General features: G+C 41.3%; 1 protein-coding gene across 1 annotated transcript in view; it reads left to right on the top strand.

Annotated features, from left to right (window-relative positions):
• CPVL (carboxypeptidase vitellogenic like) overlaps positions 1–24,397 on the top strand; it is a 132,890-nt gene that overhangs the window by 50,769 nt on the left and 57,724 nt on the right. Inside the window, exons 8-11 of the mRNA XM_040352930.1 lie at positions 5,401–5,523; positions 5,810–5,941; positions 10,907–11,005; positions 18,631–18,804. Of these exons, the coding sequence (XP_040208864.1) occupies positions 5,401–5,523; positions 5,810–5,941; positions 10,907–11,005; positions 18,631–18,804 (528 nt within the window). The remainder of the gene's footprint in view (positions 1–5,400; positions 5,524–5,809; positions 5,942–10,906; positions 11,006–18,630; positions 18,805–24,397) is intronic.

The raw sequence follows: 24,397 nt of genomic DNA, 5'->3' as shown, positions 1-24,397 counted from the left end.
CTACGGATTTTTATTAAAATATAAAATATGTTACGCCGAGTAAATGAATGCCCAACATGTCACTTTTTTAAAATTTCGTATGCCCGTGGAATGGTGCCAAACTACGGTACATAAAATTCTCCATTCGTGACGGTTTAATAGCATTTACAGGTTACCAGTTTAGAGTTGCACGGAAGGTCTAGAGCTAAAATTGCTCGCTCTCTTTGTGGCGATGCCTCACATGTGTGGTGCGATCACCGTTTTGCATATATATGCGGGACTTGCGTATGCTTTTGCTTTTACATGTAAGCACAGTGAAAGGGGGCGCTCTTACGCTGTCTCTTATATTTAATGAACTGTATTGCTATTACAAGGGTTGAACAGCATCCCTTTGAAAGCATGGGCTGTCACTGGTCCTTTATGGAGACAGCTGGGATCCATTAGACCCCAAATCTCTCCTCTGGCCTTTCTTTGCTTTTTTTTTTTTTTCCCTGGAGCCTGCGGGTGCAATCTTGGACTCCTGCAGACTCTCAGCATAGCAGTCTGCCCGTACCTCCTGAGAGCAGGAAGAATAAATGGACTTGCGGAGTGCTCACCAGTACCCTGGTAGCTCATTGAAACTACAAGCTGACGGAACTTGTAGGCATTCATTTACAGCAGAGGTAGGCAACCTGGGGCCCTCCAGCTGTTGCAGAACTACAAGTCCCATCATGCTTCTGGGAATAATTGTAACTGCCAGCCTTGCAATGCCTCATGGGAAATGTAGTTGCACAACAGCTGGAGGGCCCCAGGTTGCCTACCCCTGATTTACAGGAAACTGAATGAATGACGTGGCTATGTGGGCGAAGCCTCACATAGCTGTGCTCTTTGCAAACTGTGACAGTGGGTGCCGGAAGAAGAACCCTTGCCCGCTGTCACAGGGTGATGGAGAGCTGCAGCAGCTAGAACATGTTACATGTTCCACCCTAAAAATGCGTAACCTGTTCTAACAGTGAACATCTCCTTTACCACTTGCCGACCCGTCACAGTACATAAACTTTGGGCAGGTCGACTCTATTGCATGAAACGACGTACATGTACGTAATTTCATGCAATAGACAGCAGGGGCGCGTGCTGATTGGCCAGGGGGGGGGGGGGCGGTGATCACTATGTAAACAAGGCAGATCCCCGTTCTGAAAGGGAAGACCGTGATCTTGTGTTCCTGCTAAGCAGGAACATGGATCTTTGTGTTCATCCAGTGAGTCCATCCCACAGTTAGCCAGCACCCCCTAGGTACACGCCTAACCCTTTGATCGCTCCTGGTATTAACCCCTTCCCTGCTAGTGTCAGTACAGTAACAGTGCATACTTTTAGCACTGATCACTGTCACTGGTTCCCAAAAAAGCTTCAAACGTGTCCGCGTTGTCCGCTGGAATGTCGCAGTCCCACAAAAAATCGCTGATCGCAGCCATTGCTAGTAAAAAAAAAAAAAAAAAGGCCTTAAAATCCCATAGTTTGTAGACGTGATAACTTTTGCGCAAACCAATCAATATACGCTTATTTGTTTTTGTTTTTTTACCAAAAATATGTAGCAGAATACATATTGCCCTGAATTGGATTTTTTTTTATTTATTTAATATGCATTATAGCAGAAAGTAAATTCTTTGACTTTTTTTTCAAAATTGTTGGTCTTTTTTTTTTGTTTGTTTTTTTTATAGTGCAAAAAATAAAAAAAACGCAGAGGTGATCAAATGCCACCAAAAGAAAGCTCCTATGGGGGGGGAAATTATATTTTATTTGGGTACAGCGTTGCACAATTGTCAGTTAAAGCAACACGGCCAGGTTCTTTAAGGGGGTAAAACCTTCTAGGGCTGAAGTGGTTAAACATGTCTGCCTTTGTTCATCTCCATTACATGGAAGGGTTAATAGTTTGCACAAGGTAATCTTGTTTTTGCTGTGTTTGTAGCTTACTGGAAGTGACAGGGACACTGCATTTCTGGCAGGATAAACAATGTTTTCTGTAGCTGCTGAAAATGTTTTTTCCCTGGGGGGGGGGGGGGAGAAACTAATGCAGCCACTCCATTATAGGACTGGTAAGCCCCACAAATGAAATTTGTGGGGTTTATTCCAGGCATGGTAGATACAAGTGCTATATTGGTCTCCTGGGCAGGCCATTCTAATTTGAATAGTGAGTTAGTGAAGATCTCCCTGACAGTGCTTGGCATGTTAGAATGGTCTTTTTCAGGTTGCTAAGTTGACATATCTAGAAGCCATAAACTGCATGGTAACATTTATGTGTAAAGGCATTTAATGCCGCCTGCATTCCTGCTTGGAGCGATCCTCTATCCTGACTTCAATGCTTTATTGCGCCTAGAAAAAAAAGCTCCGGAACATTCACAGCTGGAGGCGATCTGCATTGTTCAATGTCCGCAAGTGATTTTCATAAAAATGGTCTGCTTGCAGTGTAATAAACTCTGCCATTGAAGTGGGTCTGCCATGTCTTTTTACAATGGTTTGTGATATATATTGCCTCAGTGTGTGTGTGAAAGTAAGGATTTACGTATTTTATATTTACTGGATTGCTTTGAAACCTTGACACTGGAGGCCTTGGTAACCGTGACCGTAAATAAACTTGTATCAGAACTTGATGACCATTTTCTTCCCTGTGAGCAAATGACTATACACTTTATTAACTAGTGATCATGTGACTGTTCGTATCTGGGAATATGCCTTCTCCTTTGCAACGGCTTACTTTTTTTTGTTCTTTTTAAACAATTTGGGCAACATTAAGTATTGCAATTGCATCTCAAATGGGCATGTGCATTTTGTATGCAAATATTTTGGCATTATTAAAGCGGAGGTCCACTTAAAAAAAAAAAAAAAAAAATTAAAAGCCAGCAGCTACAAATACTGCAGCTGCTGACTTTTAATAAATGGACACTTACCTGTACAGGGTGCCCGCGATATCAGAAGCCGATCAATCGCTCGGCTCTCGGCTGCCCCCACCGCCATCCTCGGTGAAGCAATCAGGAAGTGAAGCGCTGCGGCTTCACTTCTCGGTTCCCTACTGCTCATGCGTGAGTCGCGCTGCTAGTCCTAACTGGTCCCCGCTGTCTTTTGGGACCTGTGTGTTTCCCAGAAGACAGCGGGGGACGGGAAGGGGCGTGACCCCCACAGGAGTCTATGCCTGGAAGTGTGTGCAAATACCTGTATTATACAGGTATCTGCACCCCCTCAACCCTGAAAGGTGCCAAATGTGACACCAGAGGGGGGGGTGGGGGCTTGGGGTCTGAAAAAAGTGGAGGTTCCGTTTTTTGTGTGGACCTCCGCTTTAAGTCTGTTTTGTGGCCAAACATCAACCGTTTTTTTTTTTTTTGGGCAATATTCAATCTCAGAACAGTCGCAGAACTTAAAGCGTAGCTCCACTTTTGTTCAGAAAAAATCTTCCCCTCTGGGTGATCCATGTACATTGCAAGGATTTTAGCAAACTTTGTTGCAGATTCTTACTTTTGTGTGTTTTTTGTCTGTGTACTCATGTGAGAAAAGTGGATCTAATGGGAGTGGTTTCAAAATGATCAACCAGCTGTAGCACCTGCAGGACACTAATGAGGAAAGCTGCTGGGCCTGCATCCCGTGAGACGTGTTCCTATTGGGTGTATCTCACCAATAATTACATTTTTGTTCCAGGGGATGCCTGAAATCTCACTTGCATATTAGTGCAGACTTCTGGGAAAATCAGTGAGCCAAACACACAAGCAGGAAATTATGTTTCTGGGGGGTGGTCAGTACACATTCTGTGTACAGAATACCTCCAGGTAGCCATATTGCATTTTCAGAAAAATTATAGTGGCTGCAGATTGAAAAGGAAAGGTAATCTTTTTAACCCCCCCCCATTTAATTACAATATGACCGTCAAATGAGGGAGGTGTGGTGAAGCTTTCGTTCTGGAAGGATGTCCTATGACGGCGCCCCAGAACAACCGCTCTTACACGCAGTACCGCGATTACGGCCATGCCTTGTTGCTAGGACATGGCACAACCCTGATCTCTGTAAAGAGCTGATGATGTGGCTCTTCAACCACTTCTCTACCCGCCCATTGTCGTATGAAGTCTTCTGCTTCCGGCACGTCAGAGGAATCGATGAACGTGCCCGGCATCCCTGATGTCCACCGGGCACTCGCGATCGCTCGTTACAGAGCAGGAACGTGGATCTGTGTGTTAAAACAGATCCACGGCCTGTCAGGGGTGAATAGACAGATTGTTTTGTTTGTTCTTAGTATATAGGAACATCGATCGGTGGTCTTCTAGTCCGTCCCCTCCCCCCACAGTTAAAATCACTTCCTAGGTAACACATTTAACCCCTCGATCGCCCCCTGGTGTTAACTCCTTCCCTGCCAGTGACATTTATACAGTAATCAGTACATATTTATAGCACTGATCGCTGTAGAAATGTCAATGATCCCAAAATAGTGCCCGATAAGTACGCCACAATATCAGTCACGATAAAAATCATTACTTTTAACAAAAAATTGGCATAAATCGCCTGTTTTGTTTTGTTAGAGATTATATATATATATATATATATATATATATATATATATATATATATATATATATATATATATATATATATATATATATATATATATATATATATATATATATATATATATATATATATATATATATAGAGATAGTGTGTGTGTGTGTGTGTGTGTAATATATATATATATATATATATTTATTTATTTATTTATATAATTTTCTTTCTTTTTTTTTTTACCAAAAATATGAATTCCTTCAGTGGTATATTTAACAGAGCAGATAGAAACTCATTGTCTGGGTCTACATAAAGTGATAGTAAAGGTTTGAATATTTAAAATAATAAAAAAAACTTTATACTTGACTTACTGTGCTGCTCGTATTTGCACAGAGTGGCCCTGAACGGCGTCTTATGGGGTCCCACGGCGGCTGTCTCGGCTCCTCCCCGCTTTTGATAACCACCTCTGGGAAGCGCTCTCCCAAGGGGGTTACCTTGCTGGCGTGCTCCCGAGTCCTGTAGACTACAGGACTCGGCCCCACCCCCCGGCCCTTGCGTCATTGGAGTTGATTGACGGCAGCGTGAGTGAATGGCGGCGCTGCTATCAAACTATCCAATGAAGAGCCAAGAAGACCTAACAAAGGAAGAGCGCATTCGCGACACGAGACTTTCCAAGGCTCAGGTAAGTAAAACGGGCGGGGGGGGGGGGGGGGGGGATTTGATGTTTTCATAGGATGCATTAAGGTGAAAAACATAAACCTTTACAACCCCTTTTAAATTTGTCTTTATTAGGCCAGCTTTCTTTGTCATATAACTAGAAGCAGAGGTTTCTGGCTATATAAATACTCTTTCATGCTTCTAAATGTAGTGTGTAACCAAGAATGCTGTTTGTTTTTTCTTTAGTCCTATGCTGGGAAATATGTTCCTGCAATCGGCTATTACATCCACACTCACAATCCAACCGCTAAGGTTAAAATCAACTTCAAGGGGATTGCCATCGGAGACGGACTCTGTGATCCTGAAGGGGTAGGGCATTTTAATTCAATTTTCCTTTTCGTTTGATCTACAAATGGAGGTGGCATTCCTTTCTCCCCTTGCACAATGTTTTGATAAAGCATGCACGTTCCCATAAGACTTTGTAGTGTGTATTAACAAATGCTTCAGATCGTAAGTATGTTTCTGTATCAAGTTCAGGCTAGAAAGGATTTACCATTGCTGATTGCCTTAACTGATTAGGATTAAACACAAACCACACTTAAATCGGGCCAGGGAAATAGGTTGTGCTAATCATTCTTGTGTGTATGTCCCACAGATGTTGGGTGGTTATGCTGACTTCCTGTACCAAACTGGCATGGTGGATGAAAACCAGAAGGATTATGTCCAGAGGCAAACCGATCTAGCAATAAGCTACATCAAACAGCAGAAGTGGATTGATGCTTTTGACGTATGTTTTATATTCTGTTACTATAGACAGTCCTATTAATTAAAGTGTTCCTAAACCCACAACAGGAAAATCAGTCTGTATATTCAGTAAAGCATGCTTGTTATACTCCCTGTGGAACCTAAGGGGTTAATCCTTTGCATTGTGAGAAGGCTGTTTGATCCTGTCTCTTCTCCTCTTTCTCCCTCCTATTCCTCCTCAATCCATCTCCTGATAAGACGGAGCCTTTGGAGGCACTCTAGCAATACACACCAAACTGGGCATGTGCAGTGTGTTGTGTGTGTGTGTGTGTTTTTTTTTTTTTTTTTTTTGTGAGAGTGCATTGATCAGCACAGGGCCAATCGGCACTGCCCATACAGGGGTCAGGGGTCCCGCAGCCTTATAGGACAGTCAGAGAAGAATGAAAAGTCCTCCTACAAGCTTTAACCAGACACTGATAAAGGTCACAAGACTGCTACATACTACTGATGTGAAGGTATTTAGCAGTTCGTATTTACTAAAATTGCATTTCCATGTCCTGTGTACTGTGGGAGACCAAATATAATGAAGACAGGGTCCTGGGTTTAGTAACACTTTAAGGCAGCCTCAAAAGTGTGGTAAACAAGCTAAAATACAATCTGCATATATTTTATTTTACCTGTAGCACTACCCCCGGAGGAGCTGCTGAGTGTTTTTTGGTGGCACGTTGCCTATATCTTCTCGCTGTCCAGGGTGAAGTGAGAGTTCGAAGAATTCCAAGGTCCACACAATGCACTTTTTTTTCTGGGATTTATTTGCAGAACTTCAGTAGAAAAGAAGTAAAGGGGTGGAAGGGAAGTTAGGTTCAGGTGCATAATCACAAATGAGGAAACACTCCTGCTTCCAGCAAACAGTGCTCGTCGCCACTCTAGCCAGAGTGGGTATTGCTCACCCTTATAGGTCCCTCTCACTGGCCTAGCAGCCAGGATGGCGCACAAAGTAAAGTACAGTTTCTGCCATAGAACTTCCTTTATCAGAAAACACTTTTGGGCCAGAATCCCCCTGCCACAGGATTCAGCAGTCGGATCTCTCCAGCTTCGCTTTGGTAGAACTTGGATCTGACAGGCGACACTGTTAAGCCTCTCAGTGTATGGTGCATACTTCGATGAAGTTTCCAGGCCTACGCCCAAGGTACCAGCCTCTTGCATGGCCCTATTCAGGATAGGTGCTCCCCTGGCTTCCTTCAAGTGGCTTCCTCCCGCAGGAGGGACAGCACAGGATCACCTCTTCAAAAGCAGGCCCCAGTCTGACTACTGGGCCTACCAGGCAAAGCCGCAACCCCAGGCCAACGTGGTCCCAGAGTCCAGGACACGCACCTCAGGCCAGACGGGCCATGAGGCGCAAACGGACCCCCGCCAATGGCGTCTGTCCCTTAAGTACCCCTCCCAGCATGCACAGCGGGGCAACCACTCCCACTGATTTGTGCTGAGGGGAACACCCAATACACCCTGACCTTGCTGCTGCCACCCTTGGCCTGGGGTGGTAATGACACCCCCAGGCGAGCAATGGTGGAACTCTCAGCACAGCCATGGCTGGAACAGTGGCTAAATTTGCCATTAATCATATTAGTCTGAGCCAAATAACTGCTCAGATCCCCACTAAATTGAAAAGCAGCGCCTGTTCAACAGGAGCAGGGTGCTACATACCTGGTGTGTGTGTGTGTGTGTGTGTGTGTGTGTGTGTGTGTGTGTGTGTGTGTGTGTGTGTGTTTGTTTGTTTTTTTTTTTATTATACAGGATTTATATAGCGCCAACAGTTTGCGCAGCACTTAACAAAATAAAGGCAGACATTAGTTGCATTACAATTTGGTACAAGAAGAATCGGAGGGCCCTGCTCGCTAGAGCTTACAATCTAAAAATAAGTACACAGGTCCAAAATTGCTCTTCATCAACATGTTGGTGAGATCTGTAAAGTGAACACTGCCAGAAGCTCTCAGTGTGCAGTGAAATCACAGTAAGCAATTTCAGTACAGGACAGGCTGGAATTCAGCTTTCAGAAAGCTGAATTCTAATAGTGTCTTATAGGTTACTGCACTTTACCCATCAGTAGCGCCCTTTGCACTGGCTTACTAAGGCAGGCCATAGATGATGCAATAATTTTTTTTCCCTGCAACTACGGGTCGTTTTCTCCCGGTAGGGGATGCAGGGATCCGTACCTGCCGGCAGAACACAGGGATTATTTCTAGTGGCTATAGCCCCTGGCAATAATCACTAGGAAAAATCTCACAAGCTGGTTATCTATCCATCGATCAACTTGGGTACAATCGATCTGCCCATAGATGGTTCGAATCTCAGCCGGTCCCTTCTGAATTGACTGGGATTCAAAGCATCTATTGCTGGCTTAAGTAGGGCGGACACTGGAATTGTCAAACCTACATTCTGATAAATCCATGTGTTCTTTTTCCTGTGTATAATCCCGTGTTCTAAATTCTTTTTAAGCTTTTTTTGGCAATTGATCCCCTTTGTGTTTTTGTTTTTACAAAGATGTTTACATAGCTCACTCTTTCCTAAAATGTTTTCTTGCTGGTGAGTAAATACTACTATTTTATTTTTTACATCTGTTTGGTCTAGAGAGACACGCTTGCTGTTTGTCTTGAAAAGCAATTTGGCCTGAGGTTTGTCCCCACTAGGGGGAGACCGCTACAGGGAGGGATATGGTAAAACAGAGGATTGGACAGGTCTCTCGAAGTAAAATTGTTATTGTATTCTTAAAGGGGTTGTAAAGGTTTGTTTTTTATTTTCTAAATAGGTTCCTTTTAAGCTAGTGCATTTTTGGTTCACTTACCGTTTCCTTCGATTCCCCTTCTAAATGTTTTTTCTTTGTTTTCTTTGTCTGAGTTTCTCACTTCCTGTTCCTCCTCAGTAAGCTGTTAAGTAAGCTGTTCTGGCTGACTATCCACCGCTCGGATGATGGTGGAAAGCTTACTGAGGAGGTAAAGGAAGTGAGAAATTCAGACATAGAAAAAAAAAATTAGAAGGGAAATTGAAGGAAAAGGTAAGTGAACCAACAATGCACTAGCTTAAATGAACCTATTTAGAAAATAAAAAACGAACCTTTACAACCCCTTTTTTAAAGTGAATCTGTCACCAGTTTTAGACATTTTAAAAAGTCTTGAGTGTTCAAGAACAAATCTACAAGGTATCCTGCATTGGTATCTTTGCCAGAAAATCCTGGTTTTCAAAGGTTTAAAGCATTTGTTACCCCCCACCCCAAAAAATGGATCCTGTTCATTTTAAAGTATGAATAACACAGTGCTTGTGCTGTGTCATTTAGCTCCTTGTATCGCCTGAAATACCCAACTGATCCTGCCTGGTTCTGCCCTCTGTCCTGTAAACTGACCATGGTATATCATGGCTGCTGAGCCATGACACTGGTCAGTTTATGGGCCTATGTCATCCCCAGCTCTCCTTTTTGTACTCTCTCCTCCCCTCCCTGCCTGTCAGCTCTGTCTTGTAATTATCGGTCTTCCATAATGCTAAGTGCCCTGTATATGTGCCTCATTCAAAAAATGCCGTTCTATACCTGATTTCAGAGCGATGCTCACATGATCGGCCGCCTCTCTCCTCCCCTCCTTCCGACTGACCGGTGGAATCTCTGCCCCTCCTGGTGTAGCTGTCGGATCGAGAGAGGGGAGTGGCGGCCGGGCATGTGTGTGCCAACCGGCGCTCTGAAATCCAGGTATAGAACAGCATTTTGTTAATAAGGCGCATATACCAGGGCACTTGACAGTGGGTTTACAACCACTTTAACTCCACCTTTTAGACCATGTTACAGGTTACACTCCTATTAAGTGTTACCAATTATATGGTAATGATGATTGCAGTTCGCTTAGATGGCTCATTTGCAAAAAAAATAATAAATTCATTTTTTTCTTTAATCCCTCAATGGGGAACGGGGTGTATCAACTAAGCATAGTATTGCACCACATTTACTTATTTAATACTACACTTAATTGGGGCTCCCCTCTTTCCCTATTCAAATATCCTTTTTAAAGATTGTTTCTGCTCTTGGGTCAACAGTCACAGGTGCTATGCACTTTGTTTTTTTTTTTTTACATATCCACTCCAAGGGACTTCATGTTGGACTTTTACATTTATTTAACCTGGTGGTGTGCTTTGTCCTTGTGTGCCATTTACCCATTAATGCATTACCTTAATAAAGTGGATGTAAACCATGAAAGTCATGAAATGTGACCTAAGCTCATATATCTGTTTTCTTATCACTCTCCAAAGCCATGAGTCTTGTGTGTTTCTGCTGTTTCATTGCTCTGGTATCTGCATGATAACTTCTGACAAGTTCTCTGTCAACCAAGATAAAACCAGCTTGAAATTTGTGTTGGGGGAGGTGCTATAAATAGATTAGCAGAGAGCTTGACTTGTCACGGCACAGCTCTGCAAGTCTCTGCCTATGTGGAGTGGGGGTGTGTGCCTTTCCTCCAATCAGCTGTCTTGGCTGTATGTCAAGAATCCACACCCAGTGCTGAACAGGAAGAGAAAATCTCTAAGAGGATGTGCACTTTCTAAAGACCATATAAAGCTGAGGACAGCAGAAATACGTGTAAAAACACATGTAGGAAGATTTGTTTTATCCCTGTGTATCATCTCAGGCTGTTCACTTCACTGGGTATAGGAGAGGGTTTACACCCACTTAATGCAGAGAATGCATTAGGGTAAAAAAACTTAGATTTAGAACCCCTTTAATCCTTCCAGTTTGGGTATTTTATTTATTTTTTTTCAACTGGCATTTATTTAAAATCTGCATTTTTTTTTTCTAATATGCATACATTTGCTAAACAGTTTGATATGGGATATTGCCCTTTTTTATATTCAGAATAAGTGTAGACTTTTTTATTTTTTTTTACCTAAGAAAAATATGGTTTAGCTGGAGTTCAAAGTATATAGATGCATAGTTTATAATATTTTATGCACTTTTTTTATTATTTACCTTTAGATTTTTGATTCGTTGTTGAATGGTGACAGGACCGCTTACCCTTCATTCTACCAAAATGTGACTGGTTGTAGCAATTACTTCAATTATCTCCAATGCAAGGTAAAAACTTTTTAAACTGTTTGTTTGATATGTAAACATGACTTAAAGTGATTCTAAAGGCTAAAGGTTTTTTAGCTTCACGCATTCTATGCTTGAAGGTAAAAAACTTCTGTGTGGCGCCCTCCTCCCAACCTTGCCTAATACTTGCCCGAGCCTGATCACGATCCAGCGATGTGCAAAAGAGCAGAAGCTCTCTTGGCTCCCTTGCTCAGACAGCAGCGGGAGCCATTGAGGTGGGAGGAGGGACCAAGCCCCATTTTTTTTGTATGTCTTTTGGATTTCTTCTCTTTTTCCTGTTTTTGTCTCTAGAACAGGAACTGAGAAGAAATCTACCCAATAGGGACACAGCAATATTCATTCGATTTCTTTTCTAACCCTTCCTCACTCCATCTAAACAAAGTTTGGCTACAGTTCCACTTTTAAAAGTGATCAAACACTTTTTATTATATAACACAATTAATGTTGCATGCCTTAGTAATGTAACAAAGTATAGAAGATGGCTATGCATAGCCCTTGTCATGTGATTAGCCCATGTTTTGTACACCTACTTCCTTCTGTTGCATACATTGTCATATTTCAGTGGATGAATTGGACACCGCTTACAAGATTCTAGCTGTGAGCAAGTGGATTGCTTTAATCGTTATGTTCTAAGGCTGTAAGCCTAATGACCCTGACATGTTTTAATGGGCTCTGTAATTAAAACAGGTCTTTATTTTCTCTACTTCTAAAAGACTTTGCTGGAGTAATTGCATTAATGTTGTGTATGTGGCTTTATGTGATGGTGTAAACAATTACTATTGAAGTGTACAGTTATTGTTTCCCCCAAGAATCCAATCTGCCTATGAGCATAATATCACATAGTATTAAATGACACTACTGACAAAATATATGAAAAAAAGTAATGCACCGTCGTCCTATCAATTCAAGCAGAGGTTTTGAGACAACTTTGGACTTTCATGGTACGGAAAAGACTCGCATAAACAATGTATACAAAATATAAGATTTATTAAGAAAACAACATAGAATATAATTAATAAAATATTCCTTTAAAGCAAGGGTACAAAAGTACATAATTTAAAATCTCTGAAAATAGGAACTGTATACACAGACGTGAACCCATCCGTGTTGAAGGGGGTTAGATGTGGTTTCCTTAACAGTTCCGCCTCTACATGTTTCACGGTGTGGCCGCTTCTTCAGGAGTGTATTTTACAAGTATGTATGGATATCTCTATAGTAAATAAACCTATAGATATAAATACATGCACTTATACATATTGAACAAGAGCAAATGCATAGAGATATATCATATTTAAGAAAGATTTCAGACAATTATATGGGACCACAGTCTGTCTGCCACAGCTCCAACTCCAATCTACAGAGGCCCATCTGAAGATGGCAAAACCCTGAGAAAGCTGCCAGAGCAGATTTCTCCTTTCAAAATAACTGCTCTGTAGCCTTGCAGTCATCTGACATGCAAACTCTATGTCCCTTTTCCATCTCTGTGTGTGTATATGTAATATATATATATATATATATATATATATATTATACACACACACAAATACACAACAGTAGAGTTTGACCGATATGGGTTTTTCTCTGGCTGATGCCGATGTCGATATTTAGAAATCGCGGCGGCCGATGGCCGATATATGATGCCATTTTTTTGGGCCGATATGTTAGGCCTATTTTTTTTTTTTTTTTTTATTTCCCCCCTTCATCTCATAAAATCTAACAGTTAGACCCCTTTCACACTGGGCGTTTTTCGGGTGCTTTTGGGCTAAAAATAGCGCCTGCAAAGTGCCTGCAAAAACGTCTCCCCTGCAGTCTGTGTGAAAGCCTGATTGCTTTCACACTGAGGTGGTGTGCTTGCAGGATGTTAAAAAGAAAAAAAAAAGTCCTGCAAGCAGCATCTCCTGCCCATCGAAATGAATGGGCACTGCTGCCGAAGCGCCTGCAAAGCACTTCTGCAGTGGCGCTACACAAGAGCATTTAACCCCTTCATCGACCACTAGCTGGGATACAAGCGCCCTGCAGCCAAATAGCGCCACTAGAATGACAGTCCAGTGTGAAAGCAGCGGAGTTCCGCTGAAAAAAAAATATTAAGTCAGCAGCTACAAATACTGCAGCTGTTGACTTTTAATATATGGACACTTGCCTGTCCTGGGCACACGTGATGTCGGCACCCGAAGCCGATCTCTCCCTTGGGTGCTGCTGCCGCCATCTTCGGTAAGGGAATCATGAAGTGAAGCCTTGCGGCTTCACTTCATGATTCCCTACTGTGCATGCGCGAGTCACGCTGCGCGATCCCACTGGTCCCTGCTGTCTTCTGGGACCTGTGTGTCTCCCAGAAGACAGCAGGGGGTTGGAGTAGGCTCCAGATGTGGCGCAGGTCACCACAGTGATCTATGCCCGGAAGAGGGAGCAAATACCTGGATTACACAAGTATTTGCTCCCTCCTCCCCCTTAAAGGTACCAAATGCGACACCGGAGGGGGGGCGGATTCCGAAAAAGCGGAAGTTCCATTATTACTCCGCTAAGTAATAAGTGATGCAGAATATTTCTTACATTTAAACATTTATTTTAACCACTTGGGATCCGCCTGCCGTCAATTGACGGCTACAGTGCGGATCCCAATTTCCAAACCGCCGTCAATTGACGGCCGCCCCTTAGGGCGGTCCCCGCGCGCGCTCCAGAGCGCGCTGCGGGGAAAATCTGTGTTGGCCGTGTCCCTCGGACACAGCCAATTACAGATCGCCGCGAACGGCCAATCAGAGTGGCCGTTCGCGAGGCGATCTGTGCGGCCAATGAGAGAGGATCTCATATGTAAACATATGAGATCATCTCTCATTGCCGTTTTACACAGAGACAGCGGTGCTGTCTCTGGAGAGGAGACGGATCTGTGTCCCTTGTACATAGGGACATAGATCGGTCACCCCCCCCTCCACCTACAGTTAGAACACAATATAGGACACACATTTAACCCCTTCCTCACCCCCTAGTGTTAACCCCTTCAATGCCAGTCACATTTATACTGTAATTAGTGCATATTTATAGCACTGATCGCAGTATAAATGTGAATGGCGCCAAAAATGTGTCCGATGTGTCCGCCATAACGTCGCAGTCCATTAAAAATCGCAGATCGCCGCCATTTCTAGTAAAAAAAATAATAAAAAAAAAATAATTCTGTCCCCTATTTTGTAAGCGCTATAACTTTTGCGCAAACCAGTCGCTTATTGCGATTTTTTTTTTTTTTTTTTACCAAAAATATGTAGAAGAATACGTATCGGCCTAAACTGAGAAAAATTTTTTTTTTTTTTTTTTTAAATTGGGATATTTATTATAGCAAGAAGTAAAAATATTGTATTTTTTTCAAAATTGTCTCACTTTTTTGTTTATAGCGCAAAAAATAAAAACCGCACAGGCGATCAAATACCACCAAAAGAAAGCTCTACTTGTGGGGAAAAAAGGACGTCAATTTTGTTTGGGAGCCACGTCGCACGACCGCGCAATTGTTAGTTAAAGCGATGCAGTGCCGAAAGCTGAAATTTCACCTGGGCAGGAGGGGGGTATATGTGCCCAGTAAGCAAGTGGTTAAACAGAACAAGCCTCCAATCAGTGCACTTGTATGTATAATTTAGATTAAAAAAATATCTCTATCTCTATCTCTATCTCTCTCTATCTATCTATCTATCTATCTATCTATCTTCTCTTAAATACACAAAAACAGGTAATCAAAACTTTTGGACAAAAAAAAAAAAAATGGGCTAACTTTACTGTTTTTTTTTTTTTTTAATTCGTTAAAGTATTTTTTTCCCCAAAAAAATGTTTGAAAGTCCGCTGCGCAAATACTGTGTGACATAAAATATTGCAACAATCACTATTTTATTTCCTAGGGTCTCTGCTAAAAAAAAATATATATATAATGTTTTCTAGTAGAAAATACAGGATTTTTACCAGTAAGCAACAAGTCTCAAAAAAGATCTAGGGCCTGATCCACAAAAACCCGCCGTAACTTAACTTTTGGCATTTAAGTTACACCGCCGCAAAATCTCTACCCAAGTGCCTGATCCACAAAGCACTTACCTATACATTTTCAGCGGTGTAACTTAAATCCGTCCGGCGCAAGGCGTGCCTAATCTAATGGGGCGAGTCCCATTTAAATTAGGCGCGCTCCCGCGCCGGACATACTGCGCATGCTCCCGACGTTGTTTTCCCGACGTGCTTTGCGCGGATTTACGTTGCGCCGGGTTTTGAGAATCGCGACGGGCGTAAAAAAAAAGAGTTGTGGTGGGAAAAAAAAAATGACAGCGGAGCGGGATAGAAGGGTATACTTTTACATGGTGTACCAAGTTTACACCTTGTAAAAGCAGCCCTAATTTTGCGACGGCAAACTAATACTTACGGAGAAAAAACGAAGCGTAAAAGCTTTGTGGATCTCCGTAAGTGCTAATTTGCATACCCGACGCTGGATTTCGACGAGAAATGCCCCCAGCGGCGGCCGCGGTACTGCATCCTAAGATCCGACAGTGTAAGTCCCTTACACATGTCGGATCTTCTGCCTATCTATGAGAAACTGATTCTGTGGATCAGTTCCATAGATAGAAACAGGGATACAACGGCGTATCCCTTTTGTGGATCAGGCCCTTAGTCTTTAAAAGGTAAAACTGAGAACTCTCCTACATGGAGTTCAGTTCATTGAAGTTGAAACATTGTATTCCTATCTCCGACTTGGCAGGCTGCCCAGGAGGGAGAAGTCGCTTCCAGGGGAAACTTCTCAGGCAACTTGCATTGACTTCTATTACAGAAGCTTTTTAGCAAGTCATGCTGAAGTTTAATCGGCTTTCTTTCCCAGCAAAATCGGCCGATGCCATTAATTAAAAAATACCAAATATCGGCCGATATATCGGTCGACCTCTACACAACAGTACACAGCCATATTGCACAGATGAATGGCAGTGAGGCTAGGAAGGCGGGGTGTTTGCTGTACCATGAAAGTCCAAAGTTGCCTCAAAATCTCTGCTTTTTCTGATCTGAATAGTATCGCATAGGAAAAAGTGCTGCCATGGAATGTTGTGCTTTTCTGATGGTATTAAAAAGCTTTTTCATTTTCAGCATCCTTGTGTGCATTAAATTGGTCAAGCGCTATATAAACCCTGTATAATACTAACAATAAAAAAATAAAAATCAGTTTGGGGCCACTGATGGTTTTGCTTAAGCGCTTTATTTAAAAAAAAAAAAAAAACTCCCAGGAGTTTTCAGTATTGCATCTCTGTCATGGAATTTTACTTTTCTGGCTTTATTCTTTACAATTTAAGAAAAATGAGAACTCGGGGAAAGACTTCTTCACAACTGATAAGGAAACTGGGCAGGGATTTAATATAGTTGCATAGTTAGTCTGGTTGAAAAAAATTCAATTCCATCTAGTTCAACCATTAAAAGGGAAAAAAAATACACAATCCGATACCCACAGTTGATCCAAAGAAAGTAAAAAAAAAAAAAAAAACGCAAAGCCTGATCCAGGGGGGGAAAAAATCCTTCCTGATCCCCTGAGAGGCAATCTGATATTCCCAGGATCAACTTTACCTATATATGTTTGTATCCAGTCATATTCTCTATTTGGGAAAGAATACAGGCCTTTTTTAAACCATCTACTGAGCTGGAAAGAACCAGCTGTTGAGGGAGTCTATTCCACATTTCGTAGCTCTTACTAAGAAGAAACCTTTCTGTAGTTGGAGATTACATTTCTTTTAATTCCCTTGTCTTCTGTGGTAACCTTAAACTGGTTGTAAACCCTTACATACCACTTTTACCTACAGGTAAGCCTATAATAAGGCTTACCTGTAGGTACTGGAAACTGGTACTGCAAATATCTCCTAAACCTGCACGGTTTAGGAGATATTTGCAATATAAGCTTGCCCCGACATTATCGGCGCATGCGCACTTAAGAAAGGGACGTTTTCTACAGCAGCGTGCTGTGATCGTCGGCTCCCGTGACTCTGACCAGTCACAAAGCCGGAGTCCATGGCCCCAGAAGAAAGAGGGGTGAAGATGTATGTGGCCACCATCAGGGACATCGCCGGCTTAGTTTTGCAGGTAAGTGGCACATAATGGCCTAGTAAGCGATACGTACTAGCCCATTATGTTTTTACTTTGCAGAAAACAAAAGTGGAAGCAAAACCCATCAGGGTTTGTGTCCTCTTTTTAAAGTGAATAACTCAACACTTACTATTATAGTGGTTCACGATATGGACCACCTATGTATGTATGCATGTTGATCACATCACCCCTTAATCTACTCTACTCCTTCTCCTGAGAGAATAAATTCAGTTCCTCTAATCTTTCCTCATAGCTGAGCTCCTCCATGCCTCCTATCAGTTTGGTTGCTCTTTGCACTTTCTCCAGTTCCCTGATATCCTTTTGAGAACTGGTGCCCAAAACTGAACTGCATATTCCAGATGAGGTCTTACTAATTTTGTACAGGGGAAAAATTATCTCTCTATATAAAATACATGAAAGGGTTTTGCTCACTTTGGAAACTGCAGCTTGGCAGTACATGCCAATATTTAGCTCTACCAGAAAACCTACTGTAGATCCTACTCCACCATTGATTCCCCCAGTTGTACTTCCCCCTAGGATGTATGATGCATGCATATTCTTTGCCCCCAAGAACGGTCTTTTAGCCAGTTTTCTATCCATTTACAAACAACTTTTTTTTTTGTCAAGCCTGTAGACTTTACCTTACACATTTACCGTGTGTGGGGAACTGTGCCAACCGCTTTTACAAAATCCAAGTATACCACGTACACAGCCTTATCCAAGGTTTTATTTATCTCCTCATAAAAATCAAATTTGTCTGACAACTTTTGTCTTTTATAATGCTGTCTTCCATGCTGTCTGTTTAAAATATTTTTTTCCCAGCAAGAACTCATCTATGTGGTCTTTTTATTAAACTCTCCAATATCTTCCCGACTATAGAAATTAAACAGGTCTATGGTTGCTTGGTAAAGACTTTTATATATAGGCACCACATTGGCCTTGCGCCAATCCAATGGTACTATGCCAGTCGTTTATAGAGTACCTAACATTTAACAATGGCTTCTTGGAGGACTTGGGTCCAACACAGACATACAATGAGACCCGTATGTACATTTCCTAAAATAAAGCAGAAATGATGACCGTTTAGTGCAGCCAGCTTTGTCACGCTGATGCAGAGCAACTCATGGTGGATGGGACATCGAATTGGCATGTTTAAAAACCCAGTCCTGATATTGTTTTCCTCCAAGATGGGGACCACCTCCAGCCTGTTCTCTCCTCACGCTTTTCATATACATAAATCTATTAGGGCAACAGAGACGATCTTGAAAATTTTCGAAGACAGGCGTGAAATATTTGCTACTGTAATGATAGTAGAATGATGCCATGCAATTGTCACTACCACCTTCTGTGGCAATCATTAGTATGCATTCATTGCTTCCATGTTAAAGGAAACTTCAATTGTATAGATGTAAATTTTACAAGCAAGCCAAGTTCTATATCCATTTTTACTTCTGTGTTAAAATGTACACTTTTGTAAATTTTTTGACATCAATATGACTTATAATTTTGTCACCTGTTGATTTTAGGAGCCAGCAGACCAGGAGTACTTTGGCTTGTTTTTGGCACTTTCAGAAGTGAGGAAGTCGATCCATGTGGGTAACCTGACCTTTCATGATGGATCTGAAGTTGAAAAACATTTGCTTTCAGATGTGATGAAGACCATAAAGCCATGGTTGGCTGTGCTAATGGATAATTACAGGGTAAGTGTCCTACAGCTTCAAATGTCATTACTCAAGGTAACAATCAAGCCATGACCAGTGGTGCTTGAAGTCGTGCATGCTTAATGGACTTTAAAATAAGATGAAAGGAAATGCTTAACCTCTCCACATGTACAACAGCAAGAAAGACTTCTGCACAAATTAGAGGTTCGCTGATTTAATTATTGTAGGCTTAGACCTTGAAAACTTGACCTGGTAAAACAAAAAAAATATATAAAATGGCCACTAATGGCAATAACAGGCTACATGAAGCTGTTGGGATGTTTTGGTTGACCGGTTATTAGAAATACTGATTTTTGTTCTGCACAAGCATCCATTTTCCAGACCTTGCAATACAGCATTATCAAGATTGCAATATGTCTGATGTTTCAAATTAAGCAGTATAATAAGATGGGTTACAGTAAGGTGGCTTTAAAGGTACCAAAAAGTGTCAGAAACAAATCGTGGTATATCTTAAAAAATTGAAGTTTTCAAGACATTCTAATAAAGTGAGGAATAGACCTTCTACTTTTGCATGTGTAATAGAAGTGATGCATACAGATTCTATCAGAAGGCTGTATTCTGCTTCACAGGGTTTTAGTGGAGGGCTTATTGCCTCCATTCCACCTGACCATAATCTGTCTGGTTATGGTCTATTTGTGGCCCCTGAGCTGTAATCAATGGAAGCTATAGTTTCTACACACAGCATTTACGATGGCCAGTAATATATATTTGGTTTATTTGTTTTTTTCAGGTACTTGTATAGCAGTGTCAATTTACGCAGCGCTTTACATATATTGTACATTCACATTGGTCCCTGCCCTCAAGGAGCTCACAATCGAAGGTCCCTAACTCACATTCATACATACACATACAAGGGTCAGTTTAAGATGGGAGCTAGTTGACCTACCATCATATCTTTGGAGTGTGGGAGGAACCCACGTAGGCACAGAGAGAACATGCAAACTCCAGGCAGGTAGTGTAAGGGATGGGATTCAAACTGATGACCCTAATGCTGCTAGGTGGATGTGCTAACCACTTAGCCACTGCACTAATATTGGGTACAATCTGTACTGTAAACCAGCTCCTCGTACATCCTTAAAATAAAAGCTAAAGCCCTTATTTTGTAAGATGCTTATAAGCTGGTCTGGGTATTTAGCCACCTGAAGTTTGAAGAAATGATAGAGGTAGGGTGGTTAAGTGGTTTACACGTTTGCATCTGACCAGAGACCGTATCTGCATGTAATTTACTTTTTCTTCCTGTGTTTGCTTGGATTTCTTCTGGGTTTATCAAATACAGGTAATTCAGTTGGCTTTCTCCCCATGAACCTATATATACCTATACTGTAGGAACTTTAGATTATAAGCTATTTTAGGACTGCTATCAGGGGCTACAAAAATGTGCATACTATGGTTCACAATTTCACATTATAGAAATACTAGATTTAAATAAATTATGTTGAGCTATATTTATCTAAGGATTGTTTTCCAAGACTTTACATTAGCTGTCCTCCTATTGTTAATGGTTGGCTTAAAAATATCATTGTGGCTGCTCTAACAATATTCAGGTTGGTAACCAAGCTTTGCATGCTTTAAGGGGCTGTTGGTCTCGAATTCTGCTTTAAATATTTAACCTTGCCTTGTCAAATGAGCATCCATTGCTGTTCAAGAAGGCCAGCTTATTTAAACGTTTTGGTACTTCAGTGGGGAACTTGCAACCTTCAATCGCTGATTTGAATGGAAGACCCATTGATGAGCTTATGGCACTGTAGCTCACCAAAAACATGAGGAGGAAATGTATGGAAATTATTATGGACGGCTACACTTCCAAAAATCGTTTTATTGAAGCTTCATATAACATGTGGTTGATAGATGGAGCAGGGGACAAAAAGGTAGATGCGTTTCGCACAAATCTTAGTGCTTAGTCATTGCCTTTTGCAACTAGTTGCCACAATCGCCTATATACTACTCCAATGTGTCGTCATTAGATTACAGGTGGACTAACCAATTAAAATTAGTACTCAGCTGGTGTTGCAAAGAAAACCCGGCTAGAATATACAGTACTTACACCAATTGAACTCAGAGATTTAAGTGTATCAGATTTTCTCTGGCAGTGGATATTTGGACAGAACTCTTTACATCAGATTTGTGTGTAAGTACTGTGTATTAGTACTAATTTTAATTGGTTAGTTCACCTGTAACCTAATGATACATTGGAGTAGTCTATAGGTGATTGTGGTGACTAGTTCCAGTGGGTAATGACTAAGTGCCAACATTTGCATCTACCTTTTTGTCCCCTGCTCCATCTGTTAACCACTTGTCATATGACGCTTCAATAAAAGGATTTTTGGATGTGCAGCCGTCTTGAAACATTTCCTTATGTTGCACAGCATGCAAGCTGGGCTAGCACCTGACTAGTGTGTGCGGGGATTAACCAGAGACTTTCTCACCTGGAGCAGCTTTTCTTGTTTCAATGAGAAGATGCTCTGGTTCCTGCAGGGTTTTTTTGTTTTTTTTTATATACCAGGAGAGGGATTGTTTTTTTCACTCGCTGGCTAGAGTTCTTTGACCACTATTCTGTTGGCTGTTTTTCAATAAATAAGCTAAATAAGTACATAGCTCCAGAATTGTCAGCTGCAAAGAATGGCCTATAACAGGAAATCCTAAATAAGGTTATTTTCAAGTCCTGAATTATTGCCCACAAAATATAATCTTTTTTTTAAACCTTTGCGATTCTATGTCAGGACATGTGTTCTTTTAATTTTAGCTTCAACAAATTCCCAGCGTTTTTGTTTTCCTCTTCTAAAACAAAATGTAGAAAGCAAACATTTTAAGGGCCGCAAATTTCCCTTTTTATTGGGGCTATCTGATCCAAAAGTGATTTATAGCTGTGACTTTCCCCTGAAAATTACTGTTCTGTAGGAAACTAATTAGATTAACTTCCAGCTGTCTCAAGAAAACCCCTGCCTGGTCTATTAAGGCCGATTACCATGCATTGTGCTGATAATTATCAGTGCATAGCAATTGACTTGGGTTCCAAAAACCAACAAGTCATGTATTTTAATGAACCTGTGACCTTGTTTGCTATTGAAGGTAAACATGATTTTTTTAATTAAAAGCAAGTTGGGTGGGAGGGACAAATGTCCATGTTTGCAATGGTGATTAGTGGTACTTTGTGTAGTCCATGCAGTTAATTTTCAAGGGTCAATTTTATAAATCTATGTCACGGTACAAAAAAAGCCAAAAATTATTGTGGACAGGAAAGTGTATTTTGAATAAATCTGGAAAATGTAAAAGTGATATTTCATGTCTTTCACAATTTTAAAGGCCATGTTTTTGTGATTGCATTAAAGGACAATTTTAATTTTAGTGAAAATGTCCCTTAAATGTTGACCCTATAGTGTAAGCCACCTAGCAAAATACTGATTTTTTTTTTTTTAAATCTACTGTTCTTTGCTGTGTGCCACAAGGCCTTTTCACAGAGGTCCTGGCTGCATCCAGCTCCTATTGCCATTTTTGTTTTGCTTTGCCTATTCATTCTAAAATGTATTGGGATAGAAAACCAGGGTAGCCCACCACATCCTAAGGAATGCCATAAACTATCATTGGTTGAACCCAAAGAAATAAAGGAGGACTTTAAAGGTGGGTGGTCTCTCGGAGAGACATTAAAACCAACTTTTTGTTGTTTTTAAGTTGGATGTATTGTTGGGACTGCCATGAATATGGTCCAATCAAAACCATGGGCTGAGAAAACTACACATAGTACATTAAAACGATAAAACACTTTGATAACCTTGTATAAGATGATGATTATTATTATTATTATTATTCTTGTTTACACATCTTAAATAAAAATAAATAGATTGCCGTATTAATGTAGTCAAAGGAGAAGTGTAGTAATGTAGTCAGGAAAATGGAAACTGACAAATGGATGACCAACTACAGACTGAGACCCTTGAAGTTACGGTATCTTGTCATCCTACACTTTAACCACTTACCCCCCGGACCATATTGCTGCCCAAAGACCAGAGTACTTTTTGTGATTCTGGACTGCGTCGCTTTAACTGACAATTGCGCGGTCGTGCGACGTGGCTCCCAAACAAAATTGGCGTCCTTTTTTTTCCCACAAATAGAGCTTTCTTTTGGTGGTATTTGATCACCTCTGCGGTTTTTATTTTTTGCGCTATAAACAAAAATAGAGCGACAATTTTGAAAAAAAAAATATATTTTTTACTTTTTGCTGTAATAAATATCCCCCAAAAATATATAAAAAAACATTTTTTTTCCTCAGTTTAGGCCGATACGTATTCTTCTACCTATTTTTCGTAAAAAAAATCGCAATAAGCGTTTGATTGGTTTGCGCAAAAGTTATAGCGTTTACAAAATAGGGGGTATTTTTATGTAATTTTTCTTAATATATTTTTTTTACTAGTAATGGCGGCGATCAGCGATTTTTTTCCGGTACTGCGACATTATGGCGGACACTTCGGACACTTTTGACACATTTTTGGGGCCATTGGCATTTTTATAGCGATCAGTGCTATAAAAATGCATTGGATTACTATAAAAATGCCACTGGCAGGGAAGGGGTTAACACTAGGGGGCGGGGAAGGGGTTAAGTATGTTCCCGCTGTGTGTTCTTACTGTGGGGGGGGTGGCCTCACTAGGGGAAACACTGATCCTCGGTTCATACATTGTATGAACGGAAGATCAGCATTTCCCCCGCTGACAGGACCGGGAGCTGTGTGTTTACACACACAGCTCCCGTTCCCTGCTCTGTACCGAGCGATCGCATGTGCCCGGCAGCGATCGCGCCCGCCGGGCACACGCACGGGAGTCGGGGGCGAGCGGGGGGTGCGCGCGCCTCCGGCGGCGCGCACGCGCCCCCGGCGGCGCGCACGCGCCCCCTAGTGGCGGCTAAAAGAGAGGACGTATAGCTACGGGCTCTCGCCTAGGAGAGCCGACCTGCCGCCGTATGACGGTGGCTGGTCGGCTAGTAGTTAACTGACACTGAAAGACAGTTTCTGCCCACAATTCAACCTCGATCATTTTGAGGTATGGTAATCGAAGATCTGAACCTCTTTGTACGTAATCCTATTGAAACAATTGTACCAAAAAGACGAACAATGAACCCTTGACCCACCCTTGCTCACTCATTATAATGAACAAGATTTTCAGGTACTAAAGATGCTAAATGAATTTTATGTGCTGAAAATGAACTCAAACCTCTATTGATTGTATCAATTTAGAAACAATATTGCGTTCAGTTGAAGACACTGCCAATCCGAATATACAAAAAAAAAAATCTACAAATTATACATCAACTCAAATTAACCCCAGTACAGCTTTATTTTTAAAGCAGGTCACGGACGAAATGTAAAGAAAATGGAAAGTTTCCAAAAGACAATAGTTCGAATCGAACTGTACAACAAACGGAGGCCCTACAAAATCTTATGACTCAACATAACTTGACTATAAAACCTTCAGACAAAGGGGGCAATATTATTGTCATGGAGACTAGCAAGTATGAACACATTTTTTTTGGATGTCTTATCCAATGAAAACTGGTACAAGCAAATTTCTCCATTTCAACTGT

Source organism: Rana temporaria, chromosome 5 (genome assembly GCF_905171775.1).
Source record: "Rana temporaria chromosome 5, aRanTem1.1, whole genome shotgun sequence".
Classification (NCBI taxonomy): domain Eukaryota; kingdom Metazoa; phylum Chordata; class Amphibia; order Anura; family Ranidae; genus Rana; species Rana temporaria.
This window is presented reverse-complemented; position numbering and strand designations above follow the sequence as displayed.